This window comes from Camellia sinensis, chromosome 13 (assembly GCF_055761805.1).
Source record: "Camellia sinensis isolate YWXY chromosome 13, ASM5576180v1, whole genome shotgun sequence".
NCBI classification, from domain to species: domain Eukaryota; kingdom Viridiplantae; phylum Streptophyta; class Magnoliopsida; order Ericales; family Theaceae; genus Camellia; species Camellia sinensis.
This window is the reverse complement of record NC_138973.1, coordinates 91,612,337-91,627,049: the sequence shown is the minus strand read 5'-3', so window position 1 is coordinate 91,627,049 and position 14,713 is coordinate 91,612,337. Positions and strand designations below refer to the sequence as shown.

General features: G+C 33.5%; 1 protein-coding gene across 2 annotated transcripts; it reads right to left on the bottom strand.

Moving 5' to 3' along the window:
- Window positions 1-4,163: 4,163 nt before the first annotated feature.
- Window positions 4,164-9,991, bottom strand: LOC114263843 (putative caffeoyl-CoA O-methyltransferase At4g26220). Of its 2 annotated transcripts, XM_028204419.2 has the most exons (6): window positions 9,674-9,852; window positions 6,786-6,868; window positions 6,619-6,698; window positions 5,723-5,867; window positions 5,501-5,632; window positions 4,164-4,622 (listed from the first exon to the last, which is right to left on the bottom strand). In XM_028204419.2, the coding sequence occupies exons 2-6, from the start codon at window positions 6,852-6,854 to the stop codon at window positions 4,332-4,334; spliced, it is 717 nt and encodes a 238-aa protein (XP_028060220.2). In that variant the 5' UTR covers window positions 6,855-6,868; window positions 9,674-9,852; the 3' UTR covers window positions 4,164-4,331. The 2 variants fall into 2 exon arrangements, with proteins under 2 accessions (XP_028060220.2, XP_028060221.2); XM_028204420.2 differs by lacking the exon at window positions 5,501-5,632 and having other exon boundaries at window positions 9,674-9,991.
- Window positions 9,992-14,713: the final 4,722 nt, after the last annotated feature.

The window sequence follows — 14,713 nt, the reverse complement described above, 5'->3', positions numbered from 1 at the left end:
TTGCAAAACCACCCCTTGGCCCCAACTTTGAGCCCTTGTTCACAGGGGGCTTTTTCCTCATCCCAGAAGATTTTCCATGCTCAATGACATTGACCTTCACTAAGGAGGTACTCCCTCCTTTCTTTCTATTATCCTTCTCAATTTGGGATCGGACAACCAGTTCTTTAACTGACATTTCCTTGCGCTTGTGCTTCAAGTAGTTCTTGAAGTCCTTTTAACCATTGGGAAGTTTCTCAATGATCACAGCAACTTGGAATGACTCGTTCAATGGCATCCCCTCTGCATGAATTTCATGCAAGATAACTTGGAACTCCTGGACTTGGCTTATCACAGTTTTTGAATCTGCCATTTTAAAGTCCAGGAACCGGCCAACGACAAATTTCTTTGCCCCGGCATCCTCAGTCCTATATTTCTTGTCCAAAGATTCCCATAAATCCTTTGCTAAGCTCTTGGTACAAAACACACTGTATAATGAGTCTGCCAAGCTGTTGAACACATAGTTTCGGCAAAGATAGTCTATTTGCTTCCATGTGTCAAGTGCCATGATTTTCTGCCTGTTTGGCTCATTCTCTACCACGGCTGGAGGATCCTCGCTCAAAACCTTTGCAAGGTTCAGCGTGGTCAAGTAGAATAGCATCTTTTGCTGCCATCTCTTGAAGTTCACCCTAGCAAATTTCTCTGGGCGCTCATGGTGATTGAGCAGTCCTCCCGGAATAGCCAGAGTGACACCAGAGTTGGCCACAAAGGTCACAACAATAGGGGTTGGCATGTTAGTTGCCCCGGGGTTCAGGTCCCCACCAACATTAGCAATAGCACCATCATTGGTGACAGTTGCCATTTCTGAAAAATACAACAAAATATCACTTTCTGTGTTTTCAGAAATTAAACTTAACCTTAGAAAATCATACAGTTGGAAATTTAATTCAAAACTAGTCTCACCACTTAACCTAGAATCAAACATGGTCAAGAATGTTTATAGGAAGACTGGAGGGGTCACATCAGTCCCACTTAAAACCCATTTAACCTTTTGACAAAACTTTCAAGAGCATGTTGACTCCTAATCCGTGATTAAACAATTTTAAAAATTAAATTTTCCAAGGGATGAACTAGGTTAAAAAAATCAGTTCCAAACTTATAAGCAATTAAAATAAAATTGCTAACAATTACAAGCAATATAAAAATTGCTACAACAATACAAGCATATAAAATGCTTTAATATGCCAAGCAAACAACCTTGCTTTAAAAAATTGGCGAGCAACCACTATTAAACCTCAAGCAAAAAATGCTTAAATTATATAATTCATAAATTTCGCTTGTGCAACCCAAATCTATTTATTTGGTTTTGGTTTTTTTTTTTTTCATTCCCTTTCGCATAGGTATTTCTGTAAAAAAATGTTAGTAGAAAACCACAACAAAATACAAACAAACAAACTAAGCAAAAATATATATAAATTAATTGAAACCATCTAGCCAACTATTGAATAGTAAAATTAAGCAAAGAATTAAAATGCTAGATAAGTTACCAAAACAAAATACAATTTGTAACTTCACAATTAAATTAAAACTTTAAAATAATATTTGTAACTTCAAAATTAAATTACAACTTTAAATTAAAATTTGTAACTCCACAATTAAATTACAACTTTAAAATAAAATATGTAACTCCAATTAAATAAATTAAATTCAAAATTTAATTCACCCAATTAAACTACATAATATTCATGTAAATAAATATACAATCAACACTTTTAATTGGCAAGAGTTACAAAATAAAACTATAACTTTAAGAATTAAATAAAAAGTTAATACCTAAATAATTAAAATTCTAGCCATGAGTTACATATCAATTATTACATAATAAACATGTAAACAATTAACATATATTTAATTCTAGAGAAATTACATTGTAAATAAGTCTATAGTAATTAACATGTAAATAATTCTAGAATAAGAAGCATGTAAAATTGATTTAAATCTATAAAATAAAACATGTGAATTAATCTAGTATGTATTCATATTGAACATGATGTTTATACTAAAGAGAGAAAAATCATTTTGCTTAAATTCAACCATTCCAGTACAATTATGAATTCAAAAAACCCACCATCTCATATATGAATTTATTAAATTACACATGAGTTTAAAATCAGGGGATCATATATGCAACAGTAACTAGTAACATGTAATTCCTCTTCTTCTTTTTTTGGCCATATTGTAGGCATGTCTCGGGAAAATGTGTGAAGGAAAATGAATACAAATGCAAACAATGGACAAACCCTGTACATCTTCCAATACACAGACACCAAACGAAAATTGTGGCCAAGGTTTAGTCTAACATAGAGAAACATGTGGTTTATAAAAAATAGACCAAAACAAAACTAATCATGAAAACAGTGGGCTTATTTTCCAAAAATTACTGATACTAAAAATATGCAAAGTAGGTACATAAAATATTTTCTATTTGTTTTCAATACAAATCATGGATACACCAACTTATGTAGTAGACTAAATTTGACTTTCAAGCAAGAATAACATGGCAGCATATACAATCAAGAATATGTTTGGCACACCAAATATATGAATTGAAAGAAATTGAAACACATTGACAATAACACAGCAACAAGCATAAATATTAATTATGATTAAACTGTGTACATCTATCATATGAATCTATTTGGCCACTTTCATGGGAAAAAAAAAAAAAAAAATCTGTTTTAAACTTATTTTCCAAATTGTGAAATTAAATAAATAGATTCACGAATAAATCAAAATTATATACTAAGAACACATAATGAGAATTACAACTAAATTACAACAGAAATACACAATACACTAAAATGGTAAAGAAAGCAAACCGAAGCCTGCACGATAGCAATTTCCTTAAAACAGATTTTCGCCGCTTCACGGGTCGAGTGTTTGAGGAATTCCGGCGTCTGTCTCCCAGGATACAACGGTCAAAAACTAGCTACGGCAGAAGCACTCTCTGTCTAGCTTAGCGAACAAAACACGTGGCAGCACTCTCTCACTGTAGGAACTTTCTGGCAAACTGACTTGTAAAATGGAAGTAAAAATTTCTATGTTGAGATTAGACAGAAGAGTCTCAATTTATACATATATGAGATAGGAGGAGCTTCCAGCCTTTATGGCTGGTCACTAATGCATCATTAATCTCTGCAATGTTGCATGTGTTATAAACATATTATACACACTAATCCCACTACCTCTTTCATGAAGCTAACTTCATGAGACAATTTCTTATTCAATTCTCAATGGTTTTTTGCCATTTTTTTGTGGTGTGAAGATCTCATTGTAAAGTATCTAGACCCACTTTGATCCAACACAATAGATGGTTGCGACCCACTTTAATATTTAATCAAAGTTACCAAAAATTTATTTTTTCCAACAAATAATTCTTGGAGGGGGGCTGCCTAAGCATCACATTTGCAATGCCCATATGATGCGAAACGGGGCAGATTATGCTGTTTACATTAACACCGCTCAAGAGTTTGATGGTAGCGATTCTGGTGCCCGCCCTGACAAAGCCATATTGTGGGGAAAAAACGAAGTTCGGCAAAGACTGTCAAGGTTTAACTTCTTTTGCCTTTCACCTTCACTTCCTACCTTGAAGTGATTGTCATTAGTGAAATTTTTCTGTTTTCCAATTGCATTGCTTGATCATAGCAGTATGATTCTAATTTATTTCCTCCTTTTCATTGGTTCCAAACAGGTACACTGTGACGCAATTATTGCTTTTCCCCTCGTGGTTGCAGAAACATCAAAGAAATTTGTCACACAAGTTTGTTCGAAATAGTACAAGTAAAACTTGTTTATTGTATCCGTAACAAGTGTGTTTGAAATAAGTGGCTTTAGTTCACAAGTTCATGTGAAATTGTATTTTTTTTTTCCTTCGTTTAATAAAATGGGTTGCCGGGGATAACCAACTGTAGCAATCCTCTAAGCTCCCTCTATTTGCTGAGGAGCCAGGCACGAAGAACCACACAAAAAGAGCCCAGACGGGCCTGGCAAAATCGTGTCTAATGTAGTCAAGTTCACTTGCATAATAAATCTTGACAAGCCCATTTCAAATTGTATTAGCAACTCTGAAATTTACTTCTTGTGCTTATTGGAAACCTCCACAAGTTTTTGAGTTGGTTGCAAATGGATTGTACCAATAATATGTGCTTATTTGAATTTGATTGCATTCATCATTCATATATGATCAGGAGTCACGATAGCTTCTCACTTGAATTTGCAACACAAATTATATAAAGATTTCACTTGAATTAACTACAAATTAGTCTTCATAGCTCTTGCCATTACATGAGTACAAGTCATTGGATGCGCTTACAGATAGTGATTCCATCGCCTAACGGAGCATGAGACATTAAAATGCGGGGATCAGATGCTAGAGATTTGTTCAGTTCAATTGTGAAATGCCTACCGTGCTTCATGCCCTCCGGAACCGATTCCTCAGGCATTGCAACCGACCCTCCCCAGAGAGTGTTATCATAGACAACTATTCCACCAACTTTCACCAGTTTCATCAATCGCTCGTGATAGTTAAGGTAATTAACCTTGTCAGCATCGACAAAAGCAAAGTCAAAACTCCCATCATTTTCGTTCTGCAACAGAAAACAATATCCACAAACAAGAAAGAGAACATTAAACTAGAGGAAAATGTAATGATGTGAAATAAATTGGTTCATTACAAGGTGGCTTTAGAGATTTGAAGCCTGATTTTCATTGTTTTTGGTGTCACATGGGTGATACTATGGCCGGTAAATGAACTCTGAGTGTTTGCCATGGCATAGGGGTTGTTTGAGCAAAGTGAGTAGAAAGGCTTGACAAGTTGCTCCATTGTGTGTATTTTCAGAGGGAGAGGAAGTGTAGATCTTTCAAAGGAAGAGAAAATTCCATTATTGACTTCAACGGGTCAGTGCTCATGCAACTATTTTTTTGGCTTAATGAGGACTGCTCTCTTCTTCTTCTTATTCTTTTTTTAATATATACAGATATATTCTTTTACGATTTTTTTGGCAAATTTGTGCATTCCTGTTGATATACTAGGTTTTGTTAAAACAGAACAAACATAAGGATTTACTTGGTTTGGCTTGGCTATAAGCCTATGTTCAAGGGCGCAGAACAATGAGTTTCACTATCAATGTAGAGAGACAACAAGTGGGCTCTCTCTCAACAAGCCTTTCAGAAAAACTCACAAGATCTTCTCAACTCTAGAACTCAATAACTTTATATGTACAAGGATCTAAAAGTTACAATATGAGGCAAAATAGACCTAAATACAAATATCAGGTCAAGCCTATTTGCCCATTAATCTGGTCATGTGGGTCGCCAATGGGTAGTGAGCATTATCTGGATTGAATTCAGAATACACCCACAGTATGTTTGGTTTGCTTATTTATACAATGCAAAGTTACATTTACTTGTCACCAAAGAAAGACAAACAAAAAAACAAAGAACAAAAAAGATAGTAAATACTTACGTTTTCCAACAGTTTATCAAGGACAGGTAGAGCCTCGGACACAATGAAGTTGATTTTGTGTTCAACCCCAGCTTTTCTAATAACTGGCAACCCTATCTCATATGTCTCCTGATTCAAATCTATTGCTATGATCTGCAAAAATAATCTAGTTTTGTCCATAAATGCTTGATCAAGAGATTAATATATTAGGAAGATCAATGGTATATATGTATAATCACAGACCTTGCCATCATCAGGAATGGAAAGAGCAGTGAGGAGAAGGGAGTATCCGGTGAAAACTCCAATTTCAATAGTGTTTTTGGCATTTACTAGCTTCAACAGCATGGCCATTAATTGACCTGCATCAGGAGCTGTACCCATCATGGACCTGCAAAATAAGGATTTCAAGTGGCACCGAGACCGGATTTGGTGCAACTTCTGTCGAGCTAAAAGTTGATAATCTAAACATGAGCAATACTGCATACTCAGAATTTTTACCACAAACATCAATGTATAGTCTAGGTTCATTCTATCTATTGACCCCACTATACACTTGTTAAAACTCAACCACACTTTTTCATTCTGGATGTATAGCTTGTCTAAACATAGAAGTTACAAACATTCCTTTCTTACTTTCCAATAACCAACTTTCTAAGTCATTTTTGGGTATATGGCCGTTTTATTTTATGTCATTTTTGCCGTTGTAAGTAGAAGTTACACTAAACTCTTTGATACTGGTTAACAAACAAGAAGTTGGGGCACCAGTGTTACCTAACTTCAATAATATCTGTTCAAAGATTTTAGCAGATACCTAATTTTGTTTTCTAATTGATGGTTTTCGACTTTAGCGACGATAAACAATGGAAGTTGAAATAAATAAATAAAAAATTTCTTGGCGAGAAACTCTTTAAGGTCACATTAGACCAATCATTGCAAAGTAAACCTCAAATACCTACAATCACTTTCAAATCAATATGTATCTATTCAGACTAAGCACAACATCAGAAGGAGTTGAACATAGGAAGTCTACGTTTATAGTTCATCCCAAAATGAACTGCTTTATCACTGGGCTATCTGTGTATATTGAAATGAACATTTCTATTAATTCCATGAAGAAAATTTAAATCAGAGAACATTACCTTGGGTGGCTTGCAGTCACCTCCCTTAGCTCCTTGAGAAGTTCTGGTTCACGAGGGTAGACGCTGGTCTCTAGGATATACTACCACATTAATGGAGTGTGATGTGAGTTTTAAGATTTTTAAACAACATAAAACAGAACAAAAGAGAAGGATGGGAGGGTCGGTACCTGATACAACTCATCACTTTGCAATAATCCCTTGGTAGGACTCGTAACTTTCTTTGTTGTCTGTTCCATTGCTTAATTTCCACCTACCTCCATAAAAATTTTAGGGAAATTACTCTCATTTTCAGATGAAGGTGAGTCATTAGATGCTTCAACCTTCGGTACATAAATGGACTCAGATATGGACCGTTGTCAGGTATAGGTACGTGTTTAAGTGTCAGATTCATTTAATTCTCATATCAAGGACACCATGACACAGCTAGGGACACGCATCTCAACAAGTAGGTCTCTTTATCACAGTAATTTGTGCCAGCAATATGAATCCCAATTTAAATTGCAAGCATAAAATGTTGCATTTTTTTTTTTTTCATTTACCGAGTTTACTGTTATTACATTGTCTTGTTAGGCCTTCATCCCATCTTGCCACAAAATACCATCACTAGTTTTCTTTGAACATATCAAGAACAAATCAATTATCAAAGCTCTTTTTTAATGTTGCTACTACCTATTAGGATAAATAGCACTCGTAATCCTTATAATTTATTTCTTATGTCAATATGGTTCTTGTAATTCGAATTATATCAATTTTACCCATAAAATTTTCAAATTGTGTTAATTTAGTCCAATTAATAGTGCCACTTTAGAAATTAGACTGAAATCAAGGGGCAAAATAGCCAATTCACTCAACTCAAAGTAATTGAGGGGTTGTCGTCCAATTTAAAATGGCTTATTCCTTTTTGAATAGATCATTTTGCCCTTGATTTCTATGCAATTTCTTGGTGAATGGTATCAATTGGACTAAATCAATATAACATGAAGAATTAAACGACAAAATTGAAAAACACGAGGGCTAAATTAACACAAAGACAGAACACATGGACCATAGGCATAATTTATCCAAAAAATTTAGGGGAATTACAAAAAAAAAAACAACCCTGAGGGTTTGATCTTTATAACAAAATACACCTTGACTTTTTAATTTTGTCAATATTAATACTAAAATTTTAATTTATTTTCAATCTAAATCATTTGTTTATTTCTGTCAATAAAAACCAATGAAAAAAGAAAAATTTAGCCATTAAATTGGGTGGCTCTAAATGCACCCCATTTCTCCAATTTTTATTAATAAAATTTTGTCCCCTAAACTAATGACCAAAATGGACAAAACCCTAAACCCAACCAACCACACTGCTCCAGCCAGTAACCCAACTTCGACCATCTCCTTCCTAGCTCCGGCCACCCCTTCTCGACCTCACTTGTCACGCCTCCCTGTCGTTATTGTCCAGCGTCACGACCAGACCTTCCCTCCATTGTCGTCGTCGCCGCTGCCATCACTGACAACCCCCTCACCCTCCTCTACAACTTCGCCATTGCCATTACTGGTACCCCCAACCATCCTCTACAACTCCTTTTTCTTCATCACCATCATATTCTTCTTCTTCTTTGAACCCTACCCTACCCGTCGCCATCGCCGTCGGCCGTCGCGACGCCTCCTCCTCTTTCTTCTTCTCTACCACCATGATTTCCTTCTTCGTGACCTCCTCCTATTGTGAATTGCCCTCACAACCCCTTTTTCTTCTTCTTCTCGTTCTTCTCCTCCTCTCAAAACCCTAGATCTGAAATCTAGGGTTTCCGGAGGAGAAGAGGAAGAAAAATAAGAAAGGGAGCCAGCAGATGGCGGCAAAGAAAAGGAAAGGGTTAGTGCACGGTTGAGAAGTGGTGATCGATGTGTGGAAGTAAAAGCAGTGGGAGATGAGGCTCCAATGACGATGGGAATCTCGGCAACAGGTGAGTGAAAGTAGGGGTATTTGCGATTTGGTTGCGGTTGGGGAACCTCCGATCCGCAACTGTCCGTCCGTCATCATGCATCCTTCCAAAATGCAACATATCGATTCGGTTCGGTTCGGCCCGGCCAATTTGGGCGGATCAAAATATCCGTTGAACACCCCTTAGTGAAAGGGGTAAAGGTGAGATTAATTGGGTGTTTTGCGATGTCCAACAAAAAAAAATTAAGGGGTTGTTTGGGATGATTAAAATATATATATTTTTAATTTTTTTATGAAAAGATGTGCAATATGATAGAAAAGTGATGTAAACCAAATACGATAAAAATATAAAAATATGTGCTTTGTAGATTGAGCCAAACAGCCCCCTAAATTCAAAATTAGGTTTGGGGTGTTCAAAGTAATGGCATGCCCAACCTAATGTTTGGGGTGCATTTAGAGCCATCCTATTAAACACTATGTACTTGCACATAAAATGTCTAAAATACCATTTTTTAAATAAGTTTAATGATTAAAATATAATATTTTTAATCGATTTAACTTACCAAAAATAGGCAAATAGTTTAGATTGAAAACAAATCAAAATATTAAGGGTTTAAATTGACAAAATTAAAAACTCAAGCTTTATTTTATTATAAGAGTCAACTTTTTCTTATTTTTTCTCTTTTTAATTTTTATTTTTAATTGCCCAAAAAATTACGTACAAAATTATCAACCATACAATAATACCACCCCAAACATCGGATACATAATCCTTCCTCTTCATCCAAGATAGTACTATTCCACTCTTATCCTATCTCACAACCAAACGTGGAATATAGATTCCAGAAAGTTCAAGGCATCAGATTAGGGAAATTTTGCAGTGAACCATGAATCCAAGAACTCATTTTTAAAAATCAAAACCAAGAAAGAAACAAATAAAGATGATTTAGCCAAGAAAGATTAGTGATCAACCAAATTTCAAAAATTCGAATTGCTTCAGAAATATTATTTGTTCTTTCTTGGAGGACAACCCACAATCAATATAAAACATTGATCCAAAATTACATCATATAAAAGCATTGTACATGAGAGAGAGAGAGAGAAAGAGAGAGAGAGAGAGAGTACCAGGTCCTGTCGGGTGAGAAAATGGCTGTGTCAAGTCTGAATCAGGCAGCAACTCAGGTTAGGATCGCCTCCGAGTTCTTACAGCACCTCTCTCGTGGATTCTTCTACGTCGCCAAATATTCCATCCACCTACTTTTTATTTTATTTTAGGTTAGGCACCATTTTGTTTCGAATTAAATAAGTGCGTTTATTTAAATTATATATTTTTATATTTTTTATAAAAAAATTAAAAAGTATATTTATTTAGATCATTCTAAATAATTCTTACATTACAAATACAATCCTAAGTTTGACTTAAAATTAGGGTCTAACTTGGGCGAGCTCAACCCGAGCAACTCGAACCCAACTTGAATTTTTTTAGAATTTGGATAAGATATTTTCAAATTCGGCACGAGTTTGATCAAAAATTCAGAAGTTCAAATTAAATTTGGACAGACTTGGACAAAGACATCAAATAACCCGAACAACCCAAAATCTGAATTATACATATATAGATATATAAAAATATTAAATATATATAAATTATTAGTCATTACATGATATTAAAATAATTTAGATTATTAAATCATATTGAATATATATATTATATATACAAATAACATAAAATTCTACTTTTTTTATTTTCACTAATAAAATATAAAGACTATTATAGCGGCATCTCTCTTACATTATATAAATTATTTATTTTGATGGTATTAATGATTTTCTATATATATATAATTAAAAAAAAAGTAAATAGAGTCAAATTTTAATAATTTAATAATGTAACTACAAAAAAAAAAATACAATTTAGGCAACTCGGATTTAACTCGGATCGGACTTGGGCAGGCAACCTCGAGTTACAATTCGAGCTTGGACGGGTCTGGACAGATCTCAACATAATTTGAACTGGGCTTGAAAAACCTCTCAACCTGACTGAACCTGTCCGAGTTACACCCCTACTTAAAATGCATGTTACCTTTCCAAAAATGCATGTTACCTTTCCAAAAGTTATAAATATCTTATTGTCATAATTTGTCATTTAATATAATTAACGAAAAAATAAAATTTTTAACTACCTTTTTATACAACAATAAAATGTATAAATTACACTTTGTTATTTTTATGTTTGACCATTTTTTTTATTTTGGCCACTTTGACTTTAAAGTTTTTTTTTTCCTTACGTTGGCATTTCATATTTTCAAATTTTTTTTCTACTAATTTACTTCAAAAGTTAATTTATTTTCAAAATTAGTCAAAAAAATAACACATTAACCGTCACTAACATTTTTTTTATTATTATATGTAACTCACACATTTGATGCAAGCCTAAATATCAATATAAATGATATATGTTTTAGGTCATGTGACAACTAATACAACATTTTCTTATTGGTTTTGAACGAAAGTTAGTTTTAGAAGTAAATTCAAAAATACATGAAGGGCTAGAATAGGAAAAAAAATTTAAGGATCAAAGTAGAAAAATAACTAAATATAAATGAGGTAAAATGTAATTTATCTCAATAAAATTAATAGCATTGTTAATTAAAATATATTACTGATATTATTAAAAAAATATTAACTGACTTAATAGTTAATTAATGTAAATAATCATTTGTTACGAGGTTAGATATTTCATAAGTTAAAATATAATTTTTAAAATTATAAAAAGCAATTAGTATATTAAACTAATTTTAAATGTTTATAATCTATCTTTTATTTTATTTCAGATGGGTCCACCCACCATTTTCTTTTCTTTTTTTTTTAGGGGTTGTTTAGGATGACCTCTTGTTTCGATCCTTTTTTCATATTTTGCCACTTCGACTAGGCCGGTCAGGGATCAAGCTGCCCAGTCAACTCACGGGGGTCCAGGGGGCAGCGCCCCTTAGCGGGTCCGAAGGCAACGCCCTGGCGGAATCGAGGGGAGGGATCGAGGGGCAGCGCCCCCGAAGCAAAAATGCAAAATGCATTCAAAGTTGCTTGTCCGCTCGAGCGGCCGTTTATACGCTCGAGCGGAGAATGTTTGGTTTAAGAAGTTTGACATGTCTGCAAAAGTACTGGATTAGTGTATTTGACGCTCGAGCAGGGCTTTCCACGCTCGAGTGAACCATGTTATATCAGTTCGTGAATCTGATATTTCAAATCACTTTTTCAGTCCTCTCTCTCTCTAAAACTCTCCAGAATTTCAGATCGGGAGCTTCCCTCTCTATAAGTCATCTTCTCTATTTGATTTCACCAAATCCATTAGGATTTAGACCTAAGTTCTTCACCAAAGTTGGTTATCATCTCGAGGGCTTCGTTGTGTGCGGTGAAGATCGAGTTTCGATACCGTTGATTTTGGGGGTTTTATCTCATTTCTTCTTCAAAACTTAAGGTAGGGATTTTCTTAGAGTTATATATATATATATATATATGTTTTTGCAAGATCAATGTGATTTTCGAAATCATTTTTCGACAGCTTTGAAAATTGATTGTTGATTCAAGAAATTGAGCGATTTTGAAAGTGGGTTTGTCTCTTGTTCTTTTAAAATGATCTTATGCATTTTGATCTTCGTTGATTGAAGAAAATATGATTTTGGAAAGTTTTCTTTCAAAAGATTTGAGTTATATAGTTTTTGTGAGAAAATCTAGAATTTAGAGATTTTTTTTTTAAGAGACTGAAAATCCATGAATAATATTGTTATATTTTTTTGTGTGTCAAAATAAATGGATCTTTGGAAAATTTCTTATTTATATTTATATAAATGATGAATTTTAGGGAATATGAGAATTATTGTTCATTTTGGAAATTATTGTTCAAAACGTTGAAATAGTCTTGAAATGACTAATTGTTGAGGATACTTGAGAAGAGAAAATTGTGTTATTCCTTGGATGATGAATTGGAATAAAAGTATTTATATTCATCTTGTGTTATTGGCATAACAATTCATTTGATTACATTAAACTTTGAAAGTTGATTTGAAAACTTGCATTGAGAAAAGAATGTTGAGAAATAAGTTTTCATGAAATGGTTTTGGGGTAAATACGTTGATAAGTCTTGATAGGTGGCGTAGATGATATTGAATAAGTTGGCATGAGAGTCCGGGGTGAAAGACCGAAAACCCGGGCGGATAGGTGTCGAGCCTTCCAGTTAATATCGGTAAAAATGACAATTTGGTAGCACTTGTATAGTCTATTTGCAGACACCAACCTAGGGATTACCAGAGTCGTATTTACCGCCTTTGAAATAAATTGTTAAGTTTTGAACAATTGAAATTGCATGACATCATTGACCATGATGGTTTTCAAAAGATGCAAATGTGATTTATCTTCAAAAAGGGGCATAGCATGGCATGTGCATTTCATCTCTTGAGACTTGTATAAAATGTATATACTTTGTTAAGGATTTCCTACTGAGCTTTATGCTCACCCTACGAGTTTTTGTGTAGGAAAAGATGTGGTGATGCCGCCTAACTAAAGGCGAGGAAATGTGTGTTGAGAGTATGAGACTCTCATTTTGCTGTGACTCTGTGTGTAAGCTAAGGGTTGTATGTGTATGGGTTTGAATAACCGTTTTGTGTAACTAGGCTCAAGCCTTGGAAACTTTTAAACACTTGGGGGTATTTATTTGTTGTTGGATTAATGTATTATTGCATGAAGAACTATTATATCATGTAATGTAAGTTTGGAGATTTATATTCGATTTTCCTTGAAAGAGTCATGATTGTTGTATTATCATTTGGGCTAGAAATTCGGGGCGTTACAACTTATATATATATATATATATATATTTTATAAAAAAAAAACCTGGGCCGTTGATTTCATTCGTCCTATCCTAGATATTTTTGGCCAACACACCAAATCCTAATTTCATGATACAAAAAGAAATATTGTAGAGAACATTGTTTTTGAATGTTTTTGTTTACTCTATGACCATTGTAGGAAATTAAATCTACTTCTTCATGGAGGAAAAATTAAATCTGTTAATTACTTTTGAAATTGAAATCAATCTTATATTATATTGATTCTGAAAATTGAAATTGAATCTGGAAATTGAAAAAAGTTCAATCCGCAAACCGCCCCCACATCTGCGAATCCTATCTGCACAAACCGCAACCAGCAGTATTGCGGGTGGTTGCAGGTTGAATTTTTTCCAAATCGCATACATACGGGCAAGTCCAAACCAATCTGCAAACCGTCCAAAACTTAACTGAGAATTTGATAAAAAAACACTATTAATTCATAGGACCTATTGGACGATAAGTTTATCTATTAAAATCTACACGTAAGTCTCCATCAAAAATATAAAAAGCTGAATAAGATTAGTTACATTTCTATGACATCTAATGATAGATGGACACATGTATTTTAGTAAGACTTTTAGTAAATGTAACATTACTCTGAAAAACATTATAGATTGGTGATAAATTTTATAAATATTAATAATTAAATTTTTTAAATTTTTCCTAAATCTGTAATATTTTTATGAAAATATGATTGAGTCAAAATTTCCCCTTATGCATTCGGCTAGAAAAATTTGATGGGGATACTTTGTTACAATATGTATTTTATTATGTATTTTTGTGATATATATTGCAAATTTTTATGGTAAATATTACGAAATTTTTTGGTAGAGCTATGATAATTTTTAGTTGAGAAATAAAGTTACACATTTTGTGTTCACGTTACACATTTTTTTTATTATTATTATATATCTAGACATCTTTTTAAGGATAAATTATGTTGAGATTTGGGGGGAAAAAAATACAACAAGCCTCACAATTATAGTATAATCACATTTACCTCCTTTTTAGTATGAATAAAGTGACCAAAACTAATGCAGATGATGTGAAGACATAAAGATAAATAAGAGGAAAAAATACATTTTAGTATACAAAGAGTAAGGAAAAAGATGGCACATTATTTTTCATTCATATGACTAACAAGTTAATGATAAAAAATTAGGTTAAGTGTTACATGAATTCAAAAGAACTTAATATAATTATTACAAAATTGTGAAATTTTTTGTATTTTCTGTTGAAAATGTAGTGGTATTCAAGTCTTCAAAATCTGTCAATTAGC